This window comes from Nicotiana attenuata, unplaced genomic scaffold, assembly GCF_001879085.1.
Source record: "Nicotiana attenuata strain UT unplaced genomic scaffold, NIATTr2, whole genome shotgun sequence".
NCBI classification, from domain to species: Eukaryota; Viridiplantae; Streptophyta; class Magnoliopsida; order Solanales; family Solanaceae; genus Nicotiana; species Nicotiana attenuata.
In genome coordinates, this window is record NW_017671857.1 from 54324 (window position 1) to 81665 (window position 27342).

Genomic DNA, 27342 nt, shown 5'->3' on the forward strand with positions numbered 1-27342 from the left:
CTAGCCCCCGCGCCCAAAAAATTATGGAAAAAAATAAAACTACCAGAAAAAAAGGAACCATTTCCCCACTTCCTTTATCTTCTTTCCTTCTCAATGACTAAAAAACATCAATCCTGTAATTTATATCATGAGGGAACGAAAAGTGGACCCAGTTCCCTCTGTGAGAAAACTCATTGTCCGTTATAACCATTTTCATACTGAAAGGAACCATCAAATATCGATCACTCCAACCTGAGTTAAATAGCTTATGCCCCAGAGCTGGGTCAGATTCTACATCATCAAGAAAGTAAATGACATAGTTCGTACCAATGGCCAAGATTACAAATATCAATACAAGGTAAAGGGATCAATCCTAGACTTTAGTGCACACACCAAAGTGCATAGTGAGCAACACTATAGTCAAATCCAAACGTAAGTTGATTTATGAAGAAAAGCCTATCATTGGGGAGAAATCTGAGAGCACCTAGACAAGAAGCAATAGCCCAAATGCATGTTTGCATCAGTGATCTCCATGAGATAACAGATGGTGTTAAAGGATGACTGCTTTAAAGGGAGGGAGGGGCACCATTAACCAGCAAACCATTTGGCAGGACCCTGAAGTAATGGGTCGCATCTGTTACTGCTTGGTGCAGGCTGCAGCAAACTGTGAACCTATTCTCCACCGCAGAAGTCCAATTACCATGAAGTTTTGAGAAAAATAGCACATTATGACCTAAACATACAATTGAAAGGATCTTATATTGTCTCCATTACTTGGACAAAGAGGCACGCTCACATAAGAAGCCAGGCAGAAAGTGCATTTCCATCTGCGGATAGACCGAATATCACATTAAAATCATTATTTGAGTTCTTCAATAGAAAAAGTAGCACAAAGAAGGAAGAACCTTAACAAATAAATGCAGACACATTGTCAAATGTTTTTCTCACAAATAACCAACCATATCCATATCGAAAATGCCTCATTCCAAATTCCTGAGACATGCAATTGTGAACTTAAGAACTTCCCAAATTGGACCATGATAGCATTGCTCATCCACAATCCAGCCATAGAACCTTCCCCATGAAAGCAAAGCCATTTCTAAAATCTTAACCTATAGGCTATAAGCTTCATCACTATCCACTCTTCATTATATGACAGTACCTCTTAAGACCACAAAAAAATGAAACTACAAAATGAGCAAACTGTATACAGGGAAATATAAGTCCTTTACCAATACCATTTGTTATCTTTGTACAACGAGGCAATTTCTTTGAAGTTAATGAAATGTTTATCTGATGAAAACTTATTTTCCTTTTTTCAGCAATATTAAATTTAACTAAGCACTCACATTTGTTTGGGTGTGTCAAAAATTTTGATTGGTTGAGAACAGTACAAAGACCACTTACAAGAGCCAGTGGAAGTGTTTTAAATAAAGATAAAAAGGATTACCAGCAATAATCCAACATCTAGCTACAGGATCAAAGGGAATAGGGCTGAAACCTATCTGTCAAAGTATCATTCCATCTTCCAAAATACGAACTTCCCTTGATGCTTAGACAATCAAAATATGAATAAAACGAACCCTGTAATAAGTATGTGTATTACTTATCAAGAAAAAAAAACCGATAAAGTATTATATTATATTATATATTATGGTAATATTAGGAGCAAAAGAATTGTCCAGGCAAATTCTGAAGGTACCATTTCGCATCATGTGAATACTAGTAGTATCATATAAATGGTGAGTATCTATACCGTTAAAGGGGATAAGAACAAACACAAGTATCGGTGTTGTCCAGTGTTATCAAAGGCGAAAAGCGTAAAAAAGCTCTAAGGCCCGTTGGGATTTTAAGCGCAAAGCGCAAATAAGCGTGGGCTTTAATGAAAAAAGGCGAAAATGGAGAAAAGGTATAAATATGTATATGTAGTCCAAGACAAATAATTATAAGCATGAATAACAAATATATGGACAAAAAAAATATCGATAATGTGAAATATCAATTGTTCAATATCGCCTTTTCATGATTACACTCATTGGCAAGGAAAAATATGCCTTAGAACCTTGAGGCGACACTGAAGCGCCTGCAAAGCGAGGCGAAGCGCTCAACATGCTTTGAGCCTTGCTTTAGGGCTTAAGCGCGCCTTTGACAACATTGGTGTTGTCTAAAGCGAAAAGCTCTAAAAAGCGCTCTAGGTCCATTTGGGCTTTAAGGGCAAAGCGCAATTTAAGTGTAGGCTTTAGATATAAAAGGCGCAACGCAAGAAAAAAATAAAAATATATATGTAATTCAAGAGAAAAGTAACAAATTCATTCATATTGTTTTCCTTAACAACTAATACACTTAGTTGCCGATTATACTTGTGGTCTAGTATTGCTCCATTTAAGATAGAACTCATGGGCAATAAGGGGCATGTCTTGGTGCCTTGCCTAACACCGAAGCGCAGCTTAAGTGAGGCAAAGCACCCTCCTTGAGATTTTCTAAGTTCCAGGACTTAAGTGCGCCTTAAATGAACCTTTGACAACACTAACAAGTATCTATGAAACAAACTCAAAAACCAATAGCAACTTAATCCTTACTTGAGCTACTTCACAACTGATGGCAACCAGGTACCACTTACTACCATCTTCCTACTACTTCCTAAAGATGGCAAAAAACCGCATCTTGCATTGGAGAGCAACCCTTACCTATCCCAAAAAATTAATGTGAGTGGGAAGTAGGAGTAGGGGTAAGGTCTGCGTACGCTCTATCTCCCCAGACCCCACTAGTGGGATTATACTGGGTTGTTGTTGTTGTTGTAGTTGTCGTTGGTGGTGGTGTTTGATGTGATTTCGATGTTTTTGCCACCTCTATTACTTCACTACTACGAAAGTTAACTCCTAATCGACCATGTTATGTTAATATTCTTCTCTTCTAGTTTCTCTTCATTAAGCGCAGAAAACCGACTCTCATCGAACTAAGAAAGTAATTGAGGCTTTGTTAAATAGCAATGCAATAAATACAGTAGGAGTTAATAGGGCTAAATATGTACAAACCTTGATACAATTCTTAATATTTTTACTTTAGTAGACTGTCCAAATTGCAAAGAATTTCCAGGAAAATACACTTGGATTATGGTAATGTAACCATTCTAATCTCTTAATGTGTCACGGTAAAAGCTTTGAAACCCTAGTACAGAATAGACTCAGCTTACCAAACTGCCAATTGGGGCAAAAGACGTTAGCTAAATCTTATCAAAAGAAGCAAGCTCAGGGCAAAGACAACTAACAGGAGCTCCATCCTTCCTTACCTTATTCAGTGTTTTCCAGCAACTGCAGCAGGAAGAAGCTGGAAGAGCATGAATAAGAGAAGAAGAAAAGATACCCGTAATCTTGATGAGAATAAAAGAGTTACAAAGGTTCCATTTTTTTCCGTTTACTTGTTCCATTCAGAAACTTGTCATATTCATCAGCCATCCACGTAGCCCATGTTGTCTTTTTTTTTTTTTCCTTTATTGTGCTCCGAATAGTCAATACTCTCGCAGACTTTCCAGTTACACAAAAGCAATTAATCTTATGTTTACTACACGAAAACAACGTGCTTCCTACATCAGGACAATTTTGAAGCAAACAAGAAAAGAAGGTTTCCACTTCTTGGACAGGTTTGCAGATAAACCTGTTTAAAAAGTGGTTTACCAAGAAACGACTTAAGAAACTTATAAAAAATAAACAGATTTGTAGATATCATACATGTCATTTTGCTGTCATCGAATATTGGGTGCAGCTGAAGTTATGCTCTTCTGCAATATTAGATACTTCCCTGTAGGGAATACATAAAGAAGGTATGCGTTTCATTGTTAGCCTAGTGGTCTGACCCTCACCTCCAACCACAAGCTTGCAGGTTTGCCGCACGAAGGAAACAAAGTGAAAAAAGACTTTTGGTCTCCTGGGTTGGGGGTTTGTGAGGGTAAGTTTTACCGTATCAGAAGAAAACAATAACAAGTCTAATTACAGGTGTCTCTTTTATATTTTGCTTGGCAGCTAGATAAAAAGAAAATCAACACTGTGAAACAAGTTACTAAGGTATAGCTTGCCATTGGCACATTAAAGATATCCCCTGTCCTGCCCCCAACCAAACTTTGCCAATGTCGGGCCATGTTAAGAAGGCCATAGCAGCACTAAGCATCACGGAAAGTCAAAGTTCAAGAAACTATAAGAGTGTTGTATCAACCCGACTCCCAAAGCTCTACATAAGACTAAAATTTCTTTTTTCTGTATCTCTTTCTTTTTCTTTTTGTTTTACATTTTTCTCCGCTAGGTGAAAATTATACAATTTTTCTACTTACCTCGGGCTTCTATGCGTACATCATTAAACAGTAAATGCTACATCATGGATTCTGGAATATTTTGCAATAACCCATTGAATAACTTCAACAAACCATCTTAATGTTAAACAAAGATAACCATAAAGGGGAGTTGACCAAATTTTAGAGAATGCAAACCCAATCTGGGTTAATGACTTACAAGGAAGACATGAATAACTGACAAGCATCCACTATTGTGAAATTTAGTTCAAATCTTAAACACGATTGAGATTCTTGACTATTGATGAATTTACATATCTCAATCTCAACATGCATACATGTAATTACACTTAAGGGCATCAGTTTGTTTCAGTTTAATTTGTGTAGAAATTGTATAAGTATGCATCAACAGAGCACCATCGTTGTTATGCATACGTAATTCCACTAATGCACAAAAACTGGATTAATTCCATGACTACCATATCTTTTGCACACTCTTCCTAATTTTCCACCAAAATCCGCAAGTAACCATTTCCCAGACACTTGATCTTTCTAAACAGTTTTTTTTCGTGAACATGGCATAAGGACAAACATAGTGCAAAGCTACAATGAAGGGATTTTTAAAAGAAAAGCCTTTTGGACGGGGATATTATCTTCAGATGCACTTCCAGATTATCTAATTTATTTAGAAGGGCTAAAAAAATTGAAGCTCGAAAAAAACCATGAATCCGACACATGGTAATAAAGTATATCATGCCTTATTAAAAGCTTAAGAGGTTAAACATGCACATGTTATATACTCGCAATAAGAAACAAAATTCACTAATATAGTCAATTTTCACTGAATAACACTGTTTTGAATTTCTCTCCTTCAGCTCAATTCTTCAACTAATCCAAAACAATGACATTGAGTCCCATATAACTAGTTTTTGGGATTAAGTTAGGCCCAAGTTCCATTTTCTTATCACTGCTTTGTATTGTCCTAACCAAACAAGTAAGAGTTCATTACTCATTATTTGACGGATAACATCATAATTCCATTAAGAAGCTCAACCAAACACTAAATATACATAAATCAACCCTCTACTACTTAAAATTTCAAAACTAACCCCCCTCCCCCCTTAAGCACACACAAAAAAAAAGGAGGAGCTAAACTCTTCGTTTATAGAGACAATAAGAACAAAAACCTGGGAAAATCAGCGGTTGCACTCAGCAGGCAAGGGCCTATTGAAGCCACCACGCCTATTCATGTACTGTCGAGGCTGCCGTTTAGTGACTTTCCTTACAGCACCCACATCATTCCCTGCCACTGGCTTCCCCTTTGTCGAATCAAACCCTACCGGTATCCCCAATTTCTTCATCATCTCAATCTCTTCCTCATCCATCATCTCTTCATCACCACTCCCCTCCTCCTCCTTCTTCTTCTGCTTCTTCTGTTCTTTCGCTATCCCGTCCACAAAATCCTCAACCTCTCTCCGCGTATCTCTATCCCTATCCTTATCCCTATCGCCATCATCTTTTCGTCTCTTTCTAGGAGGACTTTCCGCTGAGGGACGGTGGTGACGGTGGCGGTTGCGGCGGTCAGTGGGAGAACGGGAGCGGGAAGTAGAACGTTGACGGTGGCGGTGACGGTCAGTGGAAGGGGAACGAGTTCGGGAGCGAGTGTGTCGACTGGTTTTGATATGGTCAGGGGTGTAAGAACGTTCACGGTCTCTCCGGTCACGGTCATCCCGGTCACGTTTCCGATCTCTGTCTCTATCCTTGTCCCTCTCTCGCTCTCTCTCCCGGTCACGGTCACGATCCCGGTCAATTTCACGGTCACGGTATCGAGTTCGGTCACGGTCGGTCATCGTACCGTTAAGGGAAGGAGAGTAGAAGGGTTTTGAAGTTTGAACAAAGAAGAGACGGTGATATTGTTTTCCTCAGAAGGATTTAGGAGAAATGCAATCCCGGTTTTGCGCTATTTACTCTTTTCCTTTCTTTTCTCTCTTACTCCCTTTTTATTTTGTTTTGTCTTTTGGTATCTACGAGTTTTAGGGTAAATTTTAAAAATAATCGTATAATTATAAGGTTTTTTCACAAATATTATACAACTTTATTTTATCACTTAAAAATCACAACACTACACATTAATAATAAAATGGTCACAATATCTGAAATATATAACTTCCGGTAAGCGTTTTCATTTTTAGTGTTACTTTTTTCACATTTCTTAAATTAAATATTATTGAAAAATTAAATAAATAGAGATTTTTTTCATCAAATAAATAGAGATTCACTAATAAACTTTTGGCTGGATTATCTATATATACTTTAACAGGATAAATTTTACAATCAAGAAACTAAAGTTATGTTAAGAAACTTAGTTCAAAGTAACAATATAGAATAAGAAAATAGATAAGATTGTAGAGAAAAAGAGCGGAGAGATTCTTATTTCTTCCATATATTTAAGTATGCACAATGTGATGCCCAGAGCCTCTATTTATAGGATGATATTTAGGTAATACAAAGGGATGTCATGAACATGTATTAACTATTGAGATCATGGAGGAACATCATGAAAGGTTTATGGAGGTGTGTGAGTTACAACAATAATTATAAGAAGTAGTGGAAGGTTAATAGAGAAGAATAGTGGGAGTAACTTTTTTTGGAGTTATAGATATACACTACATAATATAATATGTTATATAAGTTATTTATTATCACCATTATTAGGTCTCATGCTTACTCAAGAAAATTCTTTTAAAAAGAATTACAAATAAAAGGTTATTTTATGGATAAATTGAACTGGACTAACATTAGCTAGATATAAAGATAAGACACCAGTAAAAAATATGTAAATAAAACGAGAGAAAGGATAATAATAATACTAACAACAACGACAATAATAATAATAATAATGTTTACCCTAGAATCCGGATAACAATTGAATTTATATGGGGTTTTAAGGATCCGTGAACTAAAAGATACAAAAGGTTTGGATTGAGGAAAATAAAAGATAAAGACTCAACAATTGCTGTTAAAGTAAATAATCGCAGAATATAATATTGCTTAGAACAATTGTGCTTGATAGCGTACAAGAATTGAGAGAGATGGTACTGTAGTGTAATGGTTTCCGATGCCCTCTTTATGGGGTCTTCTCCCCTTTTATACATTCTGATTAAGGGTAAAAATAAGGTAGGTAAATTAATTACATCGTGGCTCCCTGTAATTACGCCTTAATGGCCTGAAGTGGTTGAGAAAATCACGTTTGGGCGAGATATCCGGCGACGCTTGGTTATCCGTTACGAGTCCGGCTTCCGACCTTGTGTGTTTCTCCATCCGGTGGTGACTCATATCGAGCTCTGCAACGGTCTCGAAATGACTCGACCTCGGTTGTAGACGTGGCCGTCGTTCTACCTTGCATCCAGGTCGGGTTCGATGGCCCCGACTTGCCCCGGACCGGACCCAACCCGGTCGGGCTCAAGCAAAAAGGGTATCACCCAATACAGATAGTCCCCTCGTTTATTAGAGAGTAACGATAATAAACGATATGATCGGTGACGTGATGCCCGTGACGTATGGCCATACGCCAGGTGAAAAAGCCATCGAGTGCTCTGACCACGTCTGCTGCAGGCATTTAATGCTTCTCTTAATTATCTGTCGCTTCGTGTCTATAACTTCGCGATTCGTGCCACCGCCTCATGGGAAAAGTATAAACGACCCTTCTAGGTTCAACATTTCTTATCTTTCTCAAATTTTGCGTTGGTTGTATTTTCTTTTCATCTCTTCGTAAAGCTTCAAGAAATGGCGAAAACTTCACAAAGTGTTCCTTCTAGACCAAGCTCGGCCGCGAGCCCCGCTAGATCTGATGAACCTGCGCCAGAACCCCCATTGAAAGCTTTTACACCGACTGGTTGCTCGGTATCTGCCGACTTCCAGGTTGAAAACCCATCATCGTTCCCGGGCCGCGGCGAACCGGCATCGGAGTATATCAGCCTAATCACTCCCGGTTGCCTAGACCGGGTGAGGGCTGAATGTAGATGGGAAGGGAAAGACCTGGTCGCCCCTTCCCGTGACGAGTCGATTATGACTCACGTTGAAGGGTATCTTAGTGTATATACATATCCCTTCACCTTAGGCCCCTTAGAACCCATTATAGTGGAGTTCTGCCGGCGGTACGAGGTGACCTTAGGTCAGGTCCACCCCTCGATGTGGCGGATCGTATATCTCTTTCGGTTTTTTGTCGAGAGAGTCGAGGGCGACTTTCCCTTTACCCTCGACCATCTTCTTCGATTATACAGCCCTCGAATATTTCGAGGGGGATTAATAAAACTGGCCCGCCGGGCTAGCAAACCCCCATTCTCCAGCATCGATGAAGACAAAGATCGAGGCTGGATGAGCAGGTTTGTCCGGATCAGGACGTCCGACCTGATTCCGGCTGATTGCATGCCATTTCCGGAGAGGTGGAACCTCAAACGTAAGTATTTTCTCACTGTTCATCTTTTAGAGTGTGTTTTCCTCAACTTCTTCCTGAAACCCCCTTTTCTTGTGCAGCGGTGACCCAAACTCCAGCTGCCATCAAGGATTTGGCCGGCTGGGTAAACAAGATAGTGGCCCAGCGGCCATATTCGGAGCGAAACTGGAAGGAAATCTCCAAAGGTCGGTGGGAGGCGAAAAACCATGGTAAGCCTTCTTTTTGACCGGTAGCGCACCAAGTTAACGCATTTTTTCTTGTATATCGGGAATGCATCATAACCCTCGTGTTTTGCAGGCTTGCCCAAGGACGCGGAGATGAGGTCTTCAATACTATGCCCCCTTCCGGTTCCGGGAGAAAATAAAAGGCCCGGGGAGTCCGGTACGGACGAGCCCCAAAGGAAGATTAAGCGGACAAAAAGGGCCGCCCGCAAACTAAAAAGCCAAATCGTCTTGTCCTCCGAGGAGGAGGACGACAAAGAGGATGACGATGAGGAGCAGCCGGAGCTCGTCCGCCATCGACCCATTCGACCGGACCCTGAGCCGGTGGTCGATCCAGCTGAGGCTCCTCCCGAGGACGTGAGGGTTGAGGATGCTAGTGGACCCTCGGCCCCTGCGCGGGTGTCCCCGGGTACCGATCACCCGGTTACGTCCCCCCCGTCTTCCTCGACTTGGGGGCAGCTGCCGGACGACATCCCGATGATGGGAGGTAGCTTCGAGACCTTTTTTGATGGGGTACCCTCCGCCAACACTTTCGGGCTCGAAACCCCCCGGAAAGACCCTCAGGCCGAATCAAGTGGGACTTCGGCCGTCAACAAGCTTGTCGATAGGTTTCCAGCTCCGAGCTTGGACCCGGACTGTAACAGGATAGTAACTTTTGCTATCCCCAAAGACGTCCGGGCTCTGGGGCCTCCGGTCGGGGTTGCAAGCTATCTTCATCACCTGATGACGGAGGAAGACCGGGCTGCAACCGAGGCTGTAGATTGGACATGCCTTTTCAACGAAGCCCAACAGGCGCAGCTCAAGGTACTTGCTTCTTCCTTATTTCTAATATTTTTGCCTTGTGATTCAGTACTGACTCTTTAGACTTTTTCTTTGCAGGCATCGGTGCTATATCACTCGATGTTCCTCCGGATCAGGGACAAAATGGAGGCGGAGCGAGAGGGGCGCCGGGTCCTTGAAGAAAAGCTGCTAGAAAGCCGGGCCGGATTGGACCTTTTGAACAAAGAGCACGCGTCCTGTGCTACCCGGCTGGAGGAAGCGAAGAAAGAGCTTGGTTGTAAGCTAAGGGGGGCGCAAGCCGAGCTTAATCGGGTTAAGGCCGAGCTTGACGAGAGCAGAGCCGAACTTGATGAGAACAAAGCCGAACTGGAAGCCCGGGTGCAACAGTTGGAGTCGGAGAAGACTTCCCTTCGGAAAGAGGTTGCGGACTTGACGTTGGCCAATGAGGCTCGAGTCCTTGAAATTGAGCTGTGGACCAATCGATTTCGGGAAGCTGAGGCTAAAGTTTCCCAAGCCGAGGAGACTGCCAACGATCTGGTGGCCCAATATAGGGCCGATGCTGATGCGGCCAACCAGCAGTCAAGAATGTTAGCCGAATATGCGAAGTGTCAGGCCCGGCTTGACGTTCTTACCGAACTCCAACGTCGCGGTTTCGATCTTGCATCGGACGTCACCAAAGCCGCCGAAGCTGAGGACGCTTCGAGAAGGGCGACGTTCCCCGAAGAATTCGAGGATGGCTCTGATTGACTCCGGGAATAGGCTAGGCTTTGTTTTGTTTTCCCCTCTTATGTAATTGCTCCGGTAGCGAGCTTTTTTATGAAACATTGCCCTTTGCCATCTATTGCTCCTTTTTCAATCTTGTTATTACTTTGCCTTTTATCTTTTTGGAACGATGGTAGTCCTTTATGTTTTTCGAAGTAGTCTCCGAGTGAATGTATTCGAACTCAGGTGAACTTCGACCTTTGGGCTTTCTCAAGGCAGTCCCCGAGTGAGTTGATTCGAGCTCGGGTAAAAAATCAAACCTTACGTTTTTCAATATAGTCCTCGAACGAGTTTATTCGAGCCCGGGTGAAGTCTAACCCTTAGGTTTTTTCGAAGCAGTCCCCGAGTGAGTTTGGTCGAGCTCGGGTGTAGTTCAAACCTTAGTCCCTGAGTGAGTGTATTCGAACTCGGGCAAAATTCAAACCTTAGATTTTCACAAGATAGTCCCCGAGTTAGTGGAATCGAACTCGGGCAGAAAATCCAAACCTTAGGTTTTTACAAGATAGTCCCCGAGTGAGTGGAATCGAACTCGGGCAGAAATCCAAACCTCAGGGTTTTACAAAACAGTCCCCGAGTGAGTGCATTTGAACTCGGGGAAGATTCAACCCTTAGGTCTTTTCAAGGTAGTCCCCGAGTGAGTGGATTCGAACTCGGGGAAGATCCAAACCTTAGGTTTTTACAAGATAGTCCCGAGTGAGTGGATTCGAACTCGGGCACAATTTGACCTTTAGGTTTTGTATCGATTTTACGCCTTTTTCTTAAGGTCTTACAAATTCGAGTATACTTCGCCATTAGTGAAGTCGATGATGAGGCCGGTATTATCTCTTTTGAGATTTTATGAATTTGGACCCGCCTTCTCGAGGACTTATGGTTAAAATAATGCCTTATCGAGGCCTTACGAATTTCGAACTCACCTTTGAGGTCTTACAGTTTTATGTGTCGCCGTATTAAGGTCTTATGAGCTTGGACTTGCCTTCTTGAGGTCTTATAGTTTAAGTGTTGCCTCATTGAGGTCTTGTGAGTCCGAGTATGCCTCAATGAGGTCTTATGTGCTTAAAGGAGGTCTTATGTGATCGAATATGCCTCGAGGAGGACTTATGGGATCGAATATGCCTCGAGGAGGTCTTATAAGATCGAATATGAGATCGAATATGCCTCGAGGAGGTCTTATGTTCGAATGTGCCTCGAGGAGGTCTTATGAGATCGAACTTGAAAGCATACCGAAGAGTCGAACAAAATCTTTAGGTTATGATGTGAATATGCATCGGATAGTCTTTGCTATTGCAGTAATAGTCAATACATCATACTGATCCGGGCGGATTAGGTCAGGCTAGTTGGGCACGGCTCGCTTTGGCCGTTTGACCCTTACATTTATTCTTATTGACCTTCGCCTTCTTCGGAGGGTGATCTAGCATACAATGATTTACCCTTAGATACCTTTGTAGTAGCACGATGTTCTTGCTGCCTCGTTAAAAACCTTGCCGAAAAACCCGAGTTGGGACAAAAACGGTCGAAGGAAAAAAGAGTAGCTCGTGCTTTCAGTCTCTCTGATGTCCGAACTTGTCTTAGCGACCGATCATCGACCTGCACAGGTTAGGATCGGACAAGTCTCAAAAAATTTATGGAAGCGAAGAAGAAAGAAGACTTACCTTTAGCAGTAGTATCTCTTCAAGTGGCCTATATTCCAGTTATTGGGTAGTTCTTTCCCATCCATCGTTCCTAACTTGTACGAACCCTTTCCGGTTACCTTCAAAATGGTGTAAGGGCCTTCCCAGTTCGGTCCTAATTTCCCTTCGTTAGGGTCTCGAGTGTTGAGGGTGACCTTTCTTAGTACCAAGTCCCCTATATTGAAGTGTCGAAGACGAGCCCTTCGGTTAATATCTCTCGATCTTTTGTTTCTGAGCTGCCATCCTAACTAGTGCGGCCTCTCTCCTTTCGTCTAAAAGATCCAAGCTGGTGAGCATCGCTTCTTGGTTGGTAACCTCGGTTGCATACCGGAATCTAGCGCTGGGTTCGCCCACCTCGACTGGGATCAAGGCCTCGGCTCCGTAAACCAAAGAGAAAGGAGTGGCACCGGTACTAGTCCTTTCGGTTGTCCGGTAGGCCCATAGGATTTCGGGCAGCATTTCTCTCCATTTTCCTTTTGCGTCTTGTAACCTTTTCTTTAGGTTCTGAACGATGGTCTTGTTGGTCGACTCAGCCTGCCCGTTTCCGATGGGATGGTACGGGGTTGACAATACCCTCTTGATCTTGTTATCCTCGAAGAATTTTGATACCTTGCTCCCAACGAACTGTTTCCCATTGTCACATACTATTTCGGAAGGCATCCCGAACCGACACACGACGTGGTCCCAAAGGAAGTCGATTACTTCTTTCTCTCGAACCTTTTCGTAAGCCTGCGCTTCAACCCATTTGGAGAATAGTCAGTAACCAAAAGAATAAATTGAGCCTTACCTGGAGCTCGAGGAAGCGGGCCCACTATGTCCATTCCCCACTTCATGAAAGGCCATGGGGAGATGACCGAATGCAGCAGCTCAGCAGGCTGATGGATGAATGGCGCATGCCTTTGACACCTGTCGCATCTTCGTACAAATTCCCTTACGTCCTGTTCCATGTTGACCCAATAGTATCCAGCTCGAATTATTTTTCGGACCAACGCATCCGCGCCTGAATGGTTGCCACATGACCCTTCGTGGATTTCCCTCAATACGTACTCTGTGTCTCCGGGGCCAAGGCATATGGCGAGTGGTCCTCCGAAGGTTCTTTTATATAAGACTCCGTCCTCGGCCAAACAAAAACGGGCCGCTTTTGTTCTCAATGCCCTTGATTCTTGGGGTCCTGTGGGAGTTTTCCTGTTTTTAGATAGTCCACCATACCTNATGGACTCTTTTGCAAAGAACCAGTGTATTGCGATGCGTCAAGAAAGAGTATCAAAGAGCTCACTAATATCCTTAGCCCCACGGTGGGCGCCAAACTGTTTACCCTAGAATCCGGATAACAATTGAATTTATATGGGGTTTTAAGGATCCGTGAACTAAAAGATACAAAAGGTTTGGATTGAGGAAAATAAAAGATAAAGACTCAACAATTGCTGTTAAAGTAAATAATCGCAGAATATAATATTGCTTAGAACAATTGTGCTTGATAGCGTACAAGAATTGAGAGAGATGGTACTGTAGTGTAATGGTTTCCGATCCCCTCTTTATGGGGTCTTCTCCCCTTTTATACATTCTGATTAAGGGTAAAAATAAGGTAGGTAAATTAATTACATCGTGGATCCCTGTAATTACGCCTTAATGGCCTGAAGTGGTTGAGAAAATCACGTTTGGGCGAGATATCCGGCGACGCTTGGTTATCCGTTACAAGTCCGGCTTCCGACCTTGTGTGTTTCTCCATCTGGTGGTGACTCATATCGAGCTCTGCAACGGTCTCGAAATGACTCGACCTCGGTTGTAGACGTGGCCGTCGTTCTACCTTGCATCCAGGTCGGGTTCGATGGCCCCGACTTGCCCCGGACCGGACCCAACCCGGTCGGGCTCAAGCAAAAAGGGTATCACCCAATACAAATAATAATAATAATAATTGGATTGAATTGTATTAGACCGTTTTGTAACTCGCGATCGGTGGAGTTGCAGTCCTTTATCCATCTGTTTGAGTGTGTAGATTGGTTCTGATATGGCCAGCGGTGTAAGAACATTCATGGTCTCTCCGGTCACGATCATCCCGGTCACGTTTCCGATCTCTGTCTCTATCCTTGTCCCTCTCTCTGTCTCTCTCTCTCGGTCACGCTCACAATTTCGGTCAAATTCACGGACATGGTATCAAGTTTGGTCACGTTCGATCATCGTCACGAATGGGAATAAGAAGGGAGAGTGAAAGAGTTTTGAAGTTTGAACAAAGAAGAGATAGTGTTTTTGTTTCCCTCAAACCATGAGTCCCTAGTGAAACTGAAATGATAAAGTGTTAAAACATTATTTTTTTGTTAAAACGTAAATAATATCCTCAAAGCTTGAGCTGATTACTACAATAATTTTAATTCTAAATTGATGCAAATATAAAATATGTTATATTTTAATACGATGAATGTCATATTTGCTTATATAAGAAGGTGCACTTTAAATATATTTTTTAACTGATTCAAATGCTAAGGGTATAAAATATTTATATAAATACAAGCATTAAGACCCATCCATATGAGATCACTTTTTTCTTCCATATTTTCCGCATTTATATTGTTATTAGCTCTAGAAGATGTACCAATATCAGGATCAACAGATGAAACATATCTCTCATTCTTAGTTGCTCTTAATACATAATCCATATTGCATTTGTTTCTTATATAGTTATGAATGACCATAGTAGCAAGTACAATATCTCTCTGAGTGTCAATATGATAAAAAAGCATGTCTCGCCAAATATACCTTGCTTTTTCAAACCCCAAATGTGTGCTCTATAGTGTTTTACCAGAAGAATGCAGATAGTTAATTTTTTCAGTTCGTCCTCTGGTTCTCGCAATTATCATGTCGCACCATGAAAAACTTTTGGTAGGTGGTATCTCACATTATCTTATTTATATGGATGTAACGATCTGACTGGTCGTTTGTGTAATTGCATCTCGTTTTCCCTTTGGATGCTTCACACATGTGTGTTTATGCTTCACACAATGGATATATTCCAACTTCCGGAACCAAAATCCGAGCCCAGTAACCACAAATTCAACTCTCGATCAAACTCCTCAACTCTCCAAACTTCTATTTTTTTTTTCAACTTTCACCAATTCAAGCCAAAATCATCTACAGACCTCCAAATCAATATCCGGACATACTCCTAAGTCCAAAATTACCATACAGAGCTATTAGAACCATCAAAACTCCATTTCGGAGTCATTTACATATAACTCAACTTCCAGTCAACTCTTTCAACTTTAGCTTCCAACCTTGGGACTAAGTGTCCGAACTCATTTCGAAACGTTACTAGAACCAAACCAACCACCCCGACAAGTTACATAACAACAAACAAACACAGAATATGCAATAAATAGAGGAACGGGACTACAACACTCAAAACGACCGGCCGGATCGTTACACTACCTCATCGGGGGTAGGCTCGATACTTACGGAGTATATTGAGTCGGTTGTACCCATGCTACACTTCTGCACTTTTTGTGCAGATTCTAGTGTTGGTTCCAGCGGCATCTAGTGGTGTCTTTGCTCGGATTCAGCTGTATTAGAGACTTGAGGGATACCTGCTCGGCGTTCGCAGCCCTAAAGTCCGGTTCTTTATCTAGTTTACTATTTATTTAGTAAATAGTTGTATTTTGTTTAGACTTTATCTGTAGCACCCTAGATGCTCATGTATTTATGATTCCGAATTTTGGGATATGTTTAGATCACGTCTTTTGGGTATTTTATCAATTTACTTCAGACATATACAGTTTAATACTATAAATATTTTGATTTGAATTGTTAAAACTAGTTAAGTGATTTAACTAACGTTTGCTTGCCTAGCAAGTAAAATATTAGGCGCCATCACGGTCTCGAGGGTGGGATTCTAGGTCATGATAGTTTATTACTTATTGAGTACATGGGGTCGGTTGTACTCATTCTATACTTCTGCACCTTGCGTGCAGATCTTGGAGTTGATGCTGCTGTGCATGTTGGGAGCCAACATTGGAGATGTACCTGCTCTCCGGATATAGCTGCTACTTTGTCACGATCCGAATCCGAACCTGTCGTGATGGCGCCTATCGATGGTACTAGGCAAGCCAATAATTTCCAAAATACTTCCAAAATTTAACAGAAAACAAATCAAGAAATTTGTGAATAGCAAAGTTTTCATAAAAAGGGGTAACACCCAAATACAAGTGCGGAAAAAGAAAAGCTCCCAATATCGGGGTGCCACCAAGCCATGAGCATCTATACATAATCAATCTAAAAATAAAACGACTATAATAGTTTGAATCCAAATACAATGAAAGAAAAGATAATGAAGGAGAAAACAAGGTCTGCGAACGCTAGGCAGCTACATCGCTATCTCCAACGGTTCGCTACGAGAACTATCAACACTCTCCGCGTCCAGACACTCCTTGATATGCACACGAAGTGCAGGGTGTAGCATGAGTACAACAAAATCAGTAAATAAACAAAATAAATAAGGAACTGAAAGATAGTGACAAGCTACACAGTTATAAATCATTTTCAGTAGTCTCGACAAGGAAAATAGACATGCTTCCCAAATTCGACAAATCAAGTCAAATCAGTTTGTTTATGCCAAGTTCAAGTAAAACCGGATAAAAATATCTTTCAGAAGTTTTCAAAACAGTGATATAAGGCAACTATGTGCAATCACAATGAAATCATATACAGCCTCTCAAGGCAGCAATCACTCAGTCTTCTCATTCACTCCAACCTCACAATCACTCTTTCCCGCAGTCACTCATTCCTCACGATCACTCGGCACTCGGCACTCGCACTCAGTAGGTACCTGCGCTCATTGGGGGTGTGTACAGACTCCGGAGGGGCTCCTATAACCCAAGCGCTATATCAAGCCAATCATGGCATAAGTCAATGAAACATGCTGCGGCATGTAGCTCGATCCCATAAATATCCTCAAAATCAGACCCTCGGTCTCACTCAGTCATCAATCTCTCCAGTCTCTCGGGCTCTCAAAAATAAGGAAAATCAGCCCAAACAGCAATAACATAATGTATGAATAAGAATAACAGAGACTGAAATATGATATGCGAGTAAAAATTGAGACTAAGTATAGATAGCATTTAGTAGGTAATTCAACAGGTAACACGGCCTCTATGAGTCCCAACAGTACCAACACATGGCCTAAATATGATTATTTAACATGATTAGCAGTCAAATTTCTATAACACATAGAGAGCATAAAGCTAACAACAAGTTATTCAACTTTACAGTTTCACGGAATGGACCAAGTCACAATTCCCATGGTGCACGCCCACATGTCCGTCACCTAGCATGTGCGTCACCTCCAAAACAATCACATAACACAAAATCCGGGGTTTTATACCCTCAGGACCAGATTTAGAACTGTTACTTACCTCAATCCGAGCGAAACTCTACTCCAAAATGCCTTTGCCTCTCAAATCGGTCTCCAAACGTCCCGAATCTAGTCACAAGCAGTAAAATACAATCAATATAGGCTAAAGGAATCAATTCCACAAGAAAAATACAAAATTATAACCAATATCTGAAATCATCTCAAACCCGGCCCTATGCCCACGTCTCAAAATCTGACAAAATTTACAAAACTCGAAAGATCATTCACTCACGAGTCTAACCATATCAAATTTACCAAAATCCGACACCAAATGGTCATTCAAATCCCCAATAAATCCCTAGCCTCAAACCCCCCAAATTTCACCTCAAAAACACACCAACTAGGTGGAAAATCAGTGGGGAAAAATCATTATTGAAGAAAAACGAACACAAGGAGCTTACCTCAATAATCTATTCAAAAATCCTCTCAAAAACCTCCAAAGTCCGAGCTCAAAATGATGGAAATGGTGAAAAATCTCGGAACTTCGTATTTATATGTTCTGCCTAGGTCTTCCACACATGTGGCCAAAAATCCGCTTCTGCGGAGAAAGTTTCACTTCTGCGGAAGTCACTTAGCCCTCACTGCCTCCGCTTCTGCGACTCCAAGTCCGCATCTGCAGCTTCGCAGGTGCGGGAAATACTCTGCACCTGCGACCCCTGCTCCTCCTGGACTTGCCTGTTTCTGCGGCCTTCCTTCCCGCTTCTGTGGGCTCGCACCTACGATGAGACTTCCGCAGGTGCGATTACACCAGCTGAGTCCAAATATCAGTAGTCCCTCAAATCAAACTCCAAGTCCGTTAACCTCCTGAAATCAACCCGAGGCCCCCAAGACCTCAACCAAACATACCAACTAGTCTTATAACCCAATACGAACTTAGTGGAATCTTCAAATCACCCTAAACAATATCAAAAACACTAATTACACACGAATTCAAGCCTAATGAACTTTGAAATTTCCAAATTCTACAAACGACGTTGAAACCCATCAAATCACGTCCGATTGACCTTAAATTATGCACATAAGGTATAAATGACACCACGAACCTACTCCAGCTTCTAGATATCCCATCCAACCCCGATATCAAAAAGTCCGTTCCCGGTCAAACTTCCTAATATTCTAACTTTTTGCCATTTCAAGCCTAATTCTACTACGGACCTCCAAATCACAATCCGGATGCGCTCCTAAGTCCAAAATCACCTAACGGAGCTAACATAACCATTAAAATTCAAATCCGAGGTCATTTACACATAAGTCAACATCCGGTAAACTTTTACAACTTAAGCTTTCAATTAAGAGACTAAGAGGGTGTTTGGATTGGCTAATAAAAAGTTGTTTTTAAGCTAAAAGCCAAAAGCCATAAGTTGGTAATATCCAATTTTTGGCTTTTGGCTTATTTTTGTACTTTTTATGCCTAAAAGTAAGTGCTTTTAAGCACTTTTTTTTTATCTTTGCCAAACACCACACAAACTAAAAAAGTGCTTAAAAGCCAATAAGCACTTAAAATAAGTCAATCCAAACACCCTCTAAGTGTCTCTACTCACTCTGAAATCTCTCCGGACCTGAACCAACTAACTCGGTAAGTCATATAACAACTGTTGAATACAAAAGGAGCAGAAAATGGGGGAACGGGGCTACAACTCTCGAAATGACCGGTCGGGTTGTTGCGTTCTCCCCCTCTTAAACAAATATTCATCCTCGAACGAGTCTAGAAACATACATGGAGTCACAAATAGGTGTGGATATCTGCTCCGCATCTTCCGCTCGGTCTCCCAAGTAACCTCATCCGCGGGTTGACCTCTCCACTGCACCTTTACTGAAGCTATATCGTTTGACCTCAACTTTCGAACCTGCCGATCCAAAATGGCCACCGGCAGTCAAATCACCATCCAACTGAACCATGCTGAAATCCAAAACATGAGACGGATCGCCGATATACTTTCAGAGCATAGAAACATGAAATATTAGATGCACACTCGACAAGCTAGGTGGCAAGGCAAGCTTGTAAGCCACCTCTATGATCCTTTGAAGTACCTCAAAAGGCCCAATGAACCGATGGCTCAATTTTCCCTTCTTCCAGAACCTCATAACACCGTTCATGGGTGAAACCTTTAGCCGAACCTTCTCCCCAACCATGTAAGACACATCATGGAACTTCTTGTCGGCATAGCTCTTCTGTCTTGACTGCGCCGTGCGAAGCTGCTCCTGAATCTATTTAACCTTGTCCAAAGCATCCTGAACCAAGTCGGTACCCAATAGCCTAGTATCACCCGGCTCAAACCAACCCACCGAAGATCTACACTGCCTCCCATATAAAGCCTCGTACGGAGCCATCTGAATGCTCGACTGATAGCTGTTGTTGTAAGCAAACTCTGCGAGCGGCAGAAATTGGTCCTATGAACCCCCAAAATCAATGACAGAAGCGCGTAGCATGTCCTCCTATATCTGAATAGTGCGCTCGGACTGTCCATCCGTGTGCGGGTGAAATGGTGTGCTCAACTCAACCCGAGTGCCCAACTCACACTGCACGGCTCTCCAAAACTACGTGCCTCTATATGAAATGATGGAAACTGGCACACCATGAAGGTGACAATATCTCGAATATAAATCTCAGCCAACCGCTCGAAGAATAAGCACGGACTTGGTCAGCCGATCCACAATCACCCAAATAGCATCGAACTTCCTCGAAGTCCGTGGGAGCCCAACTACGAAATCCATGGTGATCTGCTCCCACTTCCACTCTGGAATCTCTATCCTCTGAAGTAATCCACCCGGTCTCTAATGCTCATATTTTACCTGCTGACAGTTGAGACACCGAGCTACAAGCTCAACTATACCCTTCTTCATTCTCCTCCACCAATAGTGCTGCCTTAGGTCCTGGTACATCTTCGTGGCACCCGGATGGATGGAATACCGCGTGTTGTGGGCCTTCTCAAGAATCAACTCCTGTAGCCCATCTACATTGGGAACACATATCCGGCCTTGCATCCTCAACACCCCATCGTCTCCAATAGTCACATCTCTGGAATCACCATGCTGAACCTTGTCCTTGAGGACAAGTAAATGAGGATTACCATACTGGCACTCTCTGACACGATCAAATAAGGAAGACCGAGAAACAAACACAAGCTAGAACCCCGACTGGGCTCCGAAACATCTAATCTCACGAATTGGTTGGCCAAGGCCTGAACATCAACTGCAAGAGGTCTCTCACCAACAGGAATGAATGCAAGACTACCCATACTCACTGCCTTCCTACTCAAGGCATCAGCTACCACATTGGCCTTTCCCGGATGATAAAGAATAGTGATATCATAGTCCTTTAGCAGCTCCAACCACCTCCACTGCCTCAAATTTAGATCCTTCTATCTGAACAAGTGCTGTACGATGATCAGTAAATACCTCACAAGACACATCACAGAGATAGTGCCTCCATATCTTCAACGCATGAACAATGGCAGCCAACTCCAAATCATGAACATGGTAGTTCTTCTCATGGGGCTTCAACTGATGTGAAGCATAAGCAATCACTCTACCCTCCTGCATCAAAACACACCCAATACCAATCCGAGAAGCATCACAATACACTGTATAAGAACTAGAAGCTGATGGTAGAACTAGAACTGGAGTTGTGGTCAAGGCAGTCTTGAGCTTCTGAAAGCTCTCCTCACACTCATCCGACCACCTGAAAGGAGAACTCTTTTGGGTCAATTTGGTCAAGGGCGATGCAATAAACGAGAAACCCTACACGAACCGACGGTAATAACTAGCCAAACCAAGAAAGCTCCGAATCTCCGTAGCTGAGGATGGTCTGGGCCAACTCTGAACCGCCTCTATCTTCTTCGGATCCACCTGAATACCCTCACTAGACACCACGTGTCCCAAGAACACAACTGAACTAAGCCAAAACTCACACTTGGAGAACTTGGCATAGAGCTTCTCCTCCCTCAACCGCTGCAACACAATCCTTAAATGCTAGGCATGCTTCTCCCGGCTATGAGAGTACACCAGGATATCATCAATAAACACAATAACAAATGAGTCGAGATGAGGCCGAAACACACTGTTCATCAGATGCATTAATGGTGTTGGGGCATTGGTCAGCCCAAAAGACATCACAAGAAACTCATAATGACCGTAACAGGTCCTGAATGTTGTCTTTACAATATCGAGTCCCGAATCTTCAACTGGTGATACCCAGACCTCAAATAAATCTTGGAGAACACCCTCACTCCCTGGAGCTGGTCAAATAGATCGTCAATACGCAGCAAAGGATACTTGTTTTTTATGGTGACATTGTTTAACTGCTTGTAATCAATGCACATTCTCATAGTGCCATCCCTCTTCTTCACAAACAGAACCGGTGCACCCCTAGGTGACACACTAGGCCTAACAAACCCCTTATCAAGAAGTTCCTGAAGCTGCTCCTTCAACTCAGTCGGTGCCATACGGTACGGAGGAATAGAAATGGGCTGAGTGCCTGGCACCAAGTCAATAACAAAATCAATGTCCCTGTCGGGCGGCATGCCCGACAGGTCCATAGGAAACACATCCGGAAAATCTCGCACCACCAAAACAGAATCAATAGTGGGGGTCTCTACACTAACATCCCTCACAAAAGCCAAATAAGATAGACAACCCTTCCCAACCATCCGCTGGGCCTTCAAGTATGAAATCACTCTACTAGGAACATAGTTTAGAGAACCTCGACGCTCAATCCATGACATGGAGACAACAAGTCCATACCCAAGATCACATCGAAATCAACCATACTAAGCAACAATAGATCAACTCTAGTATCCAATCCCCCAACCGTCACTACACACGACCGATATATACGGTCCACAATAATAGTATCGCCCATTGGCGTAGATACATGAACAGATGAAACTAGAGAATCACGGGGCATATCCAGATAATGAGCAAAATACGATGACACATATGAATCGGTAGAACATGGTCAAATAATACAGAGGCATCCCTGTGGCAAACTGAGACAATACATGTGATCACTACATCTAAAGCAATGGCATCTGGTCTAGTGGGAAGAGCATAGAATCGGGCCTGACCGCCACCTGATCGTCCTCCCCCTCTAGGGCGACCTCTAGCTGACAGGGCCCCACCTCGAACTGGCTGAATGAGTGGTATAGCTACTGGTGCAGAAGACACAGCCCGACTCCTCTGCTGTGCTGGACCTCGGTGACGACGAGGACACTGCCTCCACACATGCCCAAACTCCTCGCACTCAAAACAACTCTCCAGTCTGAAGGGAGCCCCGAGCACCGAGATAATTGGTAGAAGGACCTGGCATAGAAGATCCCTGAACCGATGGAGCACGGGACAAACTCTGAGCTGGAAGGCACTAAGAGATGAGTGACCCTGATTAGAACTATATGAACCATGGCCAGATGATGCACCACAGTGAACTGGGCGAGCCGTCTGAGCATACCTGTAAGGACGACCCCTGCCGTGGTAGAACTGACCTCCAGAAGGAACACCACTAAAACCACCTGATCTACGAGACCTCTTGGCCTCCCTCTCAACCATCTCCTAGCCGTGGACCATCTCTATCTGCCAAGCAATGTCAACAACCTCATTGAAAGTAGCACTGGATACCATCTCTCTAGTCATAAGCACCCGCTGCTGAAATGTGAGGCCATCAATGAACCTTCTGATCCTCTCCCTATCAGTGGGGACCAACCAAACTGCATGACGGGCCAACTAAGAAAACCTCATCTCGTACTGCGTCACAAACATATCATCCTGATGTAACTGCTCAAACTGTCTGCGTAGCTCCTCTCTGCGAGACTGCAGCACGAACTTCTCCAAGAAGAGAACGGAGAACTCCTGCCATGTAAGGGTGCTGCACCGACCAACCTACGCCTTTCATAAGCCTCCCACCAACTGAAGGCAGCCCTAGAGAACTGAAAATTAGTGAACAAGACCCCACTGGTCTCCAGAATACCTGCTGTACCGAGAATCCTCTAACACTTGTCCAAGAAACCCAAGGCATCCTCTGCCTCTGTACCACTGAAAGATGGAGACTGGAGTCTCCCAAACCTCTCCAATCTCCGCTGCTCATCATCAAACATAACAGGAACCACATGGGCCTGAGCAGCTGCAACCGGCTGGGCTGGTAGTGCCCCTAGTGTCTGGAGTCCTTACATCACCTGCTCTGGTATGCGGGCGGTGGGAGCCTTAGTACCTCCCCCGGCCTGAGAACTGGCTGCTGCGGCCGAAATAGAGACCGCCTGAGCAAGATTGGTGCATATGATCAGAATCTGAGGGAAGGCCTCCTAAAGGCCTGGAATCACAATGGGCACGGGTGGTGCCTGAGATGGCCCCACTGGCTCCTCCACAACTGGGACCTGTTCCTAAACTGGGGCAGCTAGTGGATCTGCAGGTGCTGCCCTAGCTGTTGTACGAGCTACACCTCTGCCCCTACCGGGGTCTCTACCACGACCTCGGCCTCTCGCGGCCCTTACTGGTGGTACTGGTGGTTGTCCATCCTGCCCAGTAGTACGTGTCCTCACCCTTTGTGAGAGAATAGAACAACAGAAGTTTAGTTACCAGAATCAACCGATCCGCAAGACTCTATAAAACTTGCTCATGACTCGTAAGACCTATGTAACCTAGGCTCTGATACCAACTTGTCCCGACCTGAATCCGAACCTGTCGTGATGGCGCCTATTGATGGTACTAGGCAAGCCGACAATTTCCAAAATACTTCCCAAATTTAACAGAAAACAAATCAAGAAATTTGTGAATAGCAAAGTTTTCATAAACAGGGGTAAAACCCAAAACACAAGTTCGGAAAAAGAAAGGCTCCCAATATTGGGGTGTCACCAAGCCATGAGCATCTATACATAATTAGTCTAGAAATGAAACAACTATAACAGTTTGGATCCAAATACAATGAAAGAAAAGATAAGGAAGGAGAAAACAAGGTCTGCGAATTCTAGGCAGCTACCTCGCTATCTCAAATGGTCCGCTACGAGAACTATCAACACCCTCGCGTCCAAACACTCCTGGATCTGCACACGAAGTGCAGGGTGCAGCGTGAGTACAACTAACTCAGTAATTAACAATAATAAATAAGGAACTGAAAGATAGTGACGAGCTACACAGTTATAATTCATTTTTAGTAGTCTCAACAAGGAAAATAGACATGCTCCCCCAATCCGACAAATCAAGTCAAATCAGTTTGTTTATGCCAAGTTCAAGTAAAACCGGATAAAATATCTTTCAGAAGTTTTCAAAACAGTGATATAAGGAAACTATGTGCAATCACAATGAAATCATATACAGCCTCTCAGGTCAACAATCACTCATTCCTACCATTCACTCCAACCTCACAATCACTCTTTCCTCACAGTCACTCATTACTCACCATCACTCGGCACTAGGCACCCGACACTCGCACTCAGTAGGTACCTGCGCTCACTGGGGGTGTGTATAGACTCCGGAGGGGCTCCTACAGCACAAGTGCTATATCAACCCAATCATGGCATAAATCAATGAAACATGTTGTGGTGTGCAGCCGATCCCATAAATATCCTCACAATCAGGCCCTCGGCCTCACTTAGTCATCAATCTCTCGAGTCTCTCGGGCTCTCAGAATTCAGGAAAATCATCCCAAATAGCAGTAACATAATGTATCAATAAGAATAACAGAGACTGAGATATGATATGCGAGTAAAAACTGAGACTGATTACTGATAGCATTTAGCAGGTAATTCAACAGGTAACACGACCTCTGTGGGTCCCAACAGTACCAACACATAGCCTAAACATGATTTCTAACATGATTTACAGTGAAATTTCTATAACACATAGAGAGCACAAAGCTAACAGCAAGTTTTTCAACTTTAAAGTTTTACGGAACGGACCAAGTCACTCCATGGTGTACGCCCACACGCCCGTTACCTAGCATGTGCGTCACCTTCAAAATAATGACATAACATAAAATCCAGGGTTTCAGCCTCAGGACCAGATTTAGAACTATTACTTACCTTAATCCGAGCAAAACTCTACACCACAATGCTTTTGCCTCTCAAATCGGTCTCCAAACGTCCCGAATCTAGTCGCAAGTAGTACAATACAATCAATATAGGCTAAAGGAATCAATTCCACAAGAAAAATACGAAATTATAACCAAAATCGAAAATCGGCTCAAACCCAGCCCCGAAGCCCACGTCTCGAAATCTGACAGAAGTCACAAAACCCAAAAGCCCATTCACTCACGAGTCTAAACCTACCAAATTTACCAAAATTCGACACCAAATGATCATTCAAATCCCCAAAATTCACTCTCCAAATCCCTAGCCTTAAACACCCAAATATCACCTCAAAAACACACCAACTAGGTGGAAAATCAGTGGGGAAACATCATTATTAAAGAAAAACGAACACAAGGAGCTTACCTCAATAATTTCTTCAAAACCCCTCTCAAAAACCTCCAAAGTCCGAGCTCAAAATGATGGAAATGGTGAAAAATCTCGGAATTTCGTATTTACATGTTCTGCCCAGGTCTTCTGCACATGCGCCCAAAAATTCGCTTCTGCGGTCCCGCTTCTGCGGAAGTCACTTAGCCCTCACTGCCTCCGCTTCTGCGACTCCCAGTTCGCATCTGCAGCTTCGCAGGTACGGGAAATCCTTCGCACCTGCGACCCCTGCTCCTCCTGGCCTCCCCCGCTTTTGCGGCCTTCCTTCCCGCTTCTGCGGGCTCGCACCTGCGATGAGACTTCCGTACGTGCCATTACACTGCTGAGCCCAAACTTCAGTAGTCCCTTCAAACTCCAAGTCTGTTAACATCCCGAAATTACCCCGAGTTCCCGGGACCTTAACCAAACATACCAAACTAGTCTTATAACCTAACTCGAACTTAGTCGAATCTTCAAATCACCCCAAACAACATGAAAAACACGAATTACACACGGATTCAAGCCTAATGAACTTTGAAATTTCCAAATCTTACAAAGAACATCGAAACCCATCAAATCACGTCCGATTGACCTCAAATTTTGCACATAAGTCATAAATGACACCACGAACCTACTCCAACTTTCGGAAATCCAATCCGACATCGATATCAAAAAGTCCACTCCCGGTCAAGCTTCCCAAAATTTTAACTTTTCGCCATTTCAAGCCTAATTCTTTTACGGAGCTCCAAATAACAATCCGGCCGCGGTCCTAAGTCCAAAATCACCTAACGGAGCTAACGGAACCATTAAAGTTCAAATCCGAGGTCGTTTACACATAAGTCAACATTCAATTAAGAGACTAAGTGTCTCAATTCACTCTGAAATCTCTCCAGACCCGAACCAACTAACCCAGTAAGTCATATATCAGCTGTAGAATACAAAGGAGTAGAAAATAGGGGAACAGGGTTACAACTCTCGAAATGACTGGCCGGATCGTTACATACTTTTCCTTGGTTGTCACGACCCAAACCGATGGGCCATAACGGGCACCCGATACCTTACTTAACCGAGTACCAACATAACATATCTTTGTTATTATACTTTTATTGGCAAATGGGACAAACGGGCTGTCATGGGCTAACCAGAATAAACATAGGGGAATACTCCTTATAGGACTACCCAACCTGATATAAAAACTTATACATGTGATATACGGGCCTATAAGGCCAAACATGATCAATTTCAAACTAAAAACATAGGTCGGCAAGGCCATACAAGCATTCGTATACATGACATCTGTCTACAAGCCTCTAAGAGTACACACTTAACATAAAGATCGGGACAGAGCCCCGCCATACCAAACAATATGCGTCG

At 43.1% G+C, this 27342-nt stretch overlaps 1 protein-coding gene across 2 annotated transcripts; it reads right to left on the bottom strand.

Annotated features, from left to right (window-relative positions):
• Window positions 1-215: 215 nt before the first annotated feature.
• LOC109210571 (U4/U6.U5 small nuclear ribonucleoprotein 27 kDa protein-like) lies at window positions 216-6238 on the bottom strand. Of its 2 annotated transcripts, XR_002065576.1 has the most exons (3): window positions 5449-6238; window positions 1430-1563; window positions 216-806 (listed from the first exon to the last, which is right to left on the bottom strand). XR_002065576.1 is itself a non-coding variant. In XM_019374002.1 (2 exons), exon 1 carries the CDS (start codon window positions 6109-6111, stop codon window positions 5458-5460), a length of 654 nt encoding a protein of 217 aa, XP_019229547.1. In that variant the 5' UTR covers window positions 6112-6238; the 3' UTR covers window positions 216-806; window positions 5449-5457. The 2 variants fall into 2 exon arrangements, 1 of the variants encoding a protein (XP_019229547.1); XM_019374002.1 differs by lacking the exon at window positions 1430-1563.
• Between the last annotated feature and the right edge of the window lie 21104 nt (window positions 6239-27342).

What these genes read in the sequence shown, in the direction of transcription:
- LOC109210571 (XM_019374002.1), bottom strand. Translation starts at nt 6,111, where the DNA reads ATGACCGACCGTGACCGAACTCGATACCGTGACCGTGAAATTGACCGG.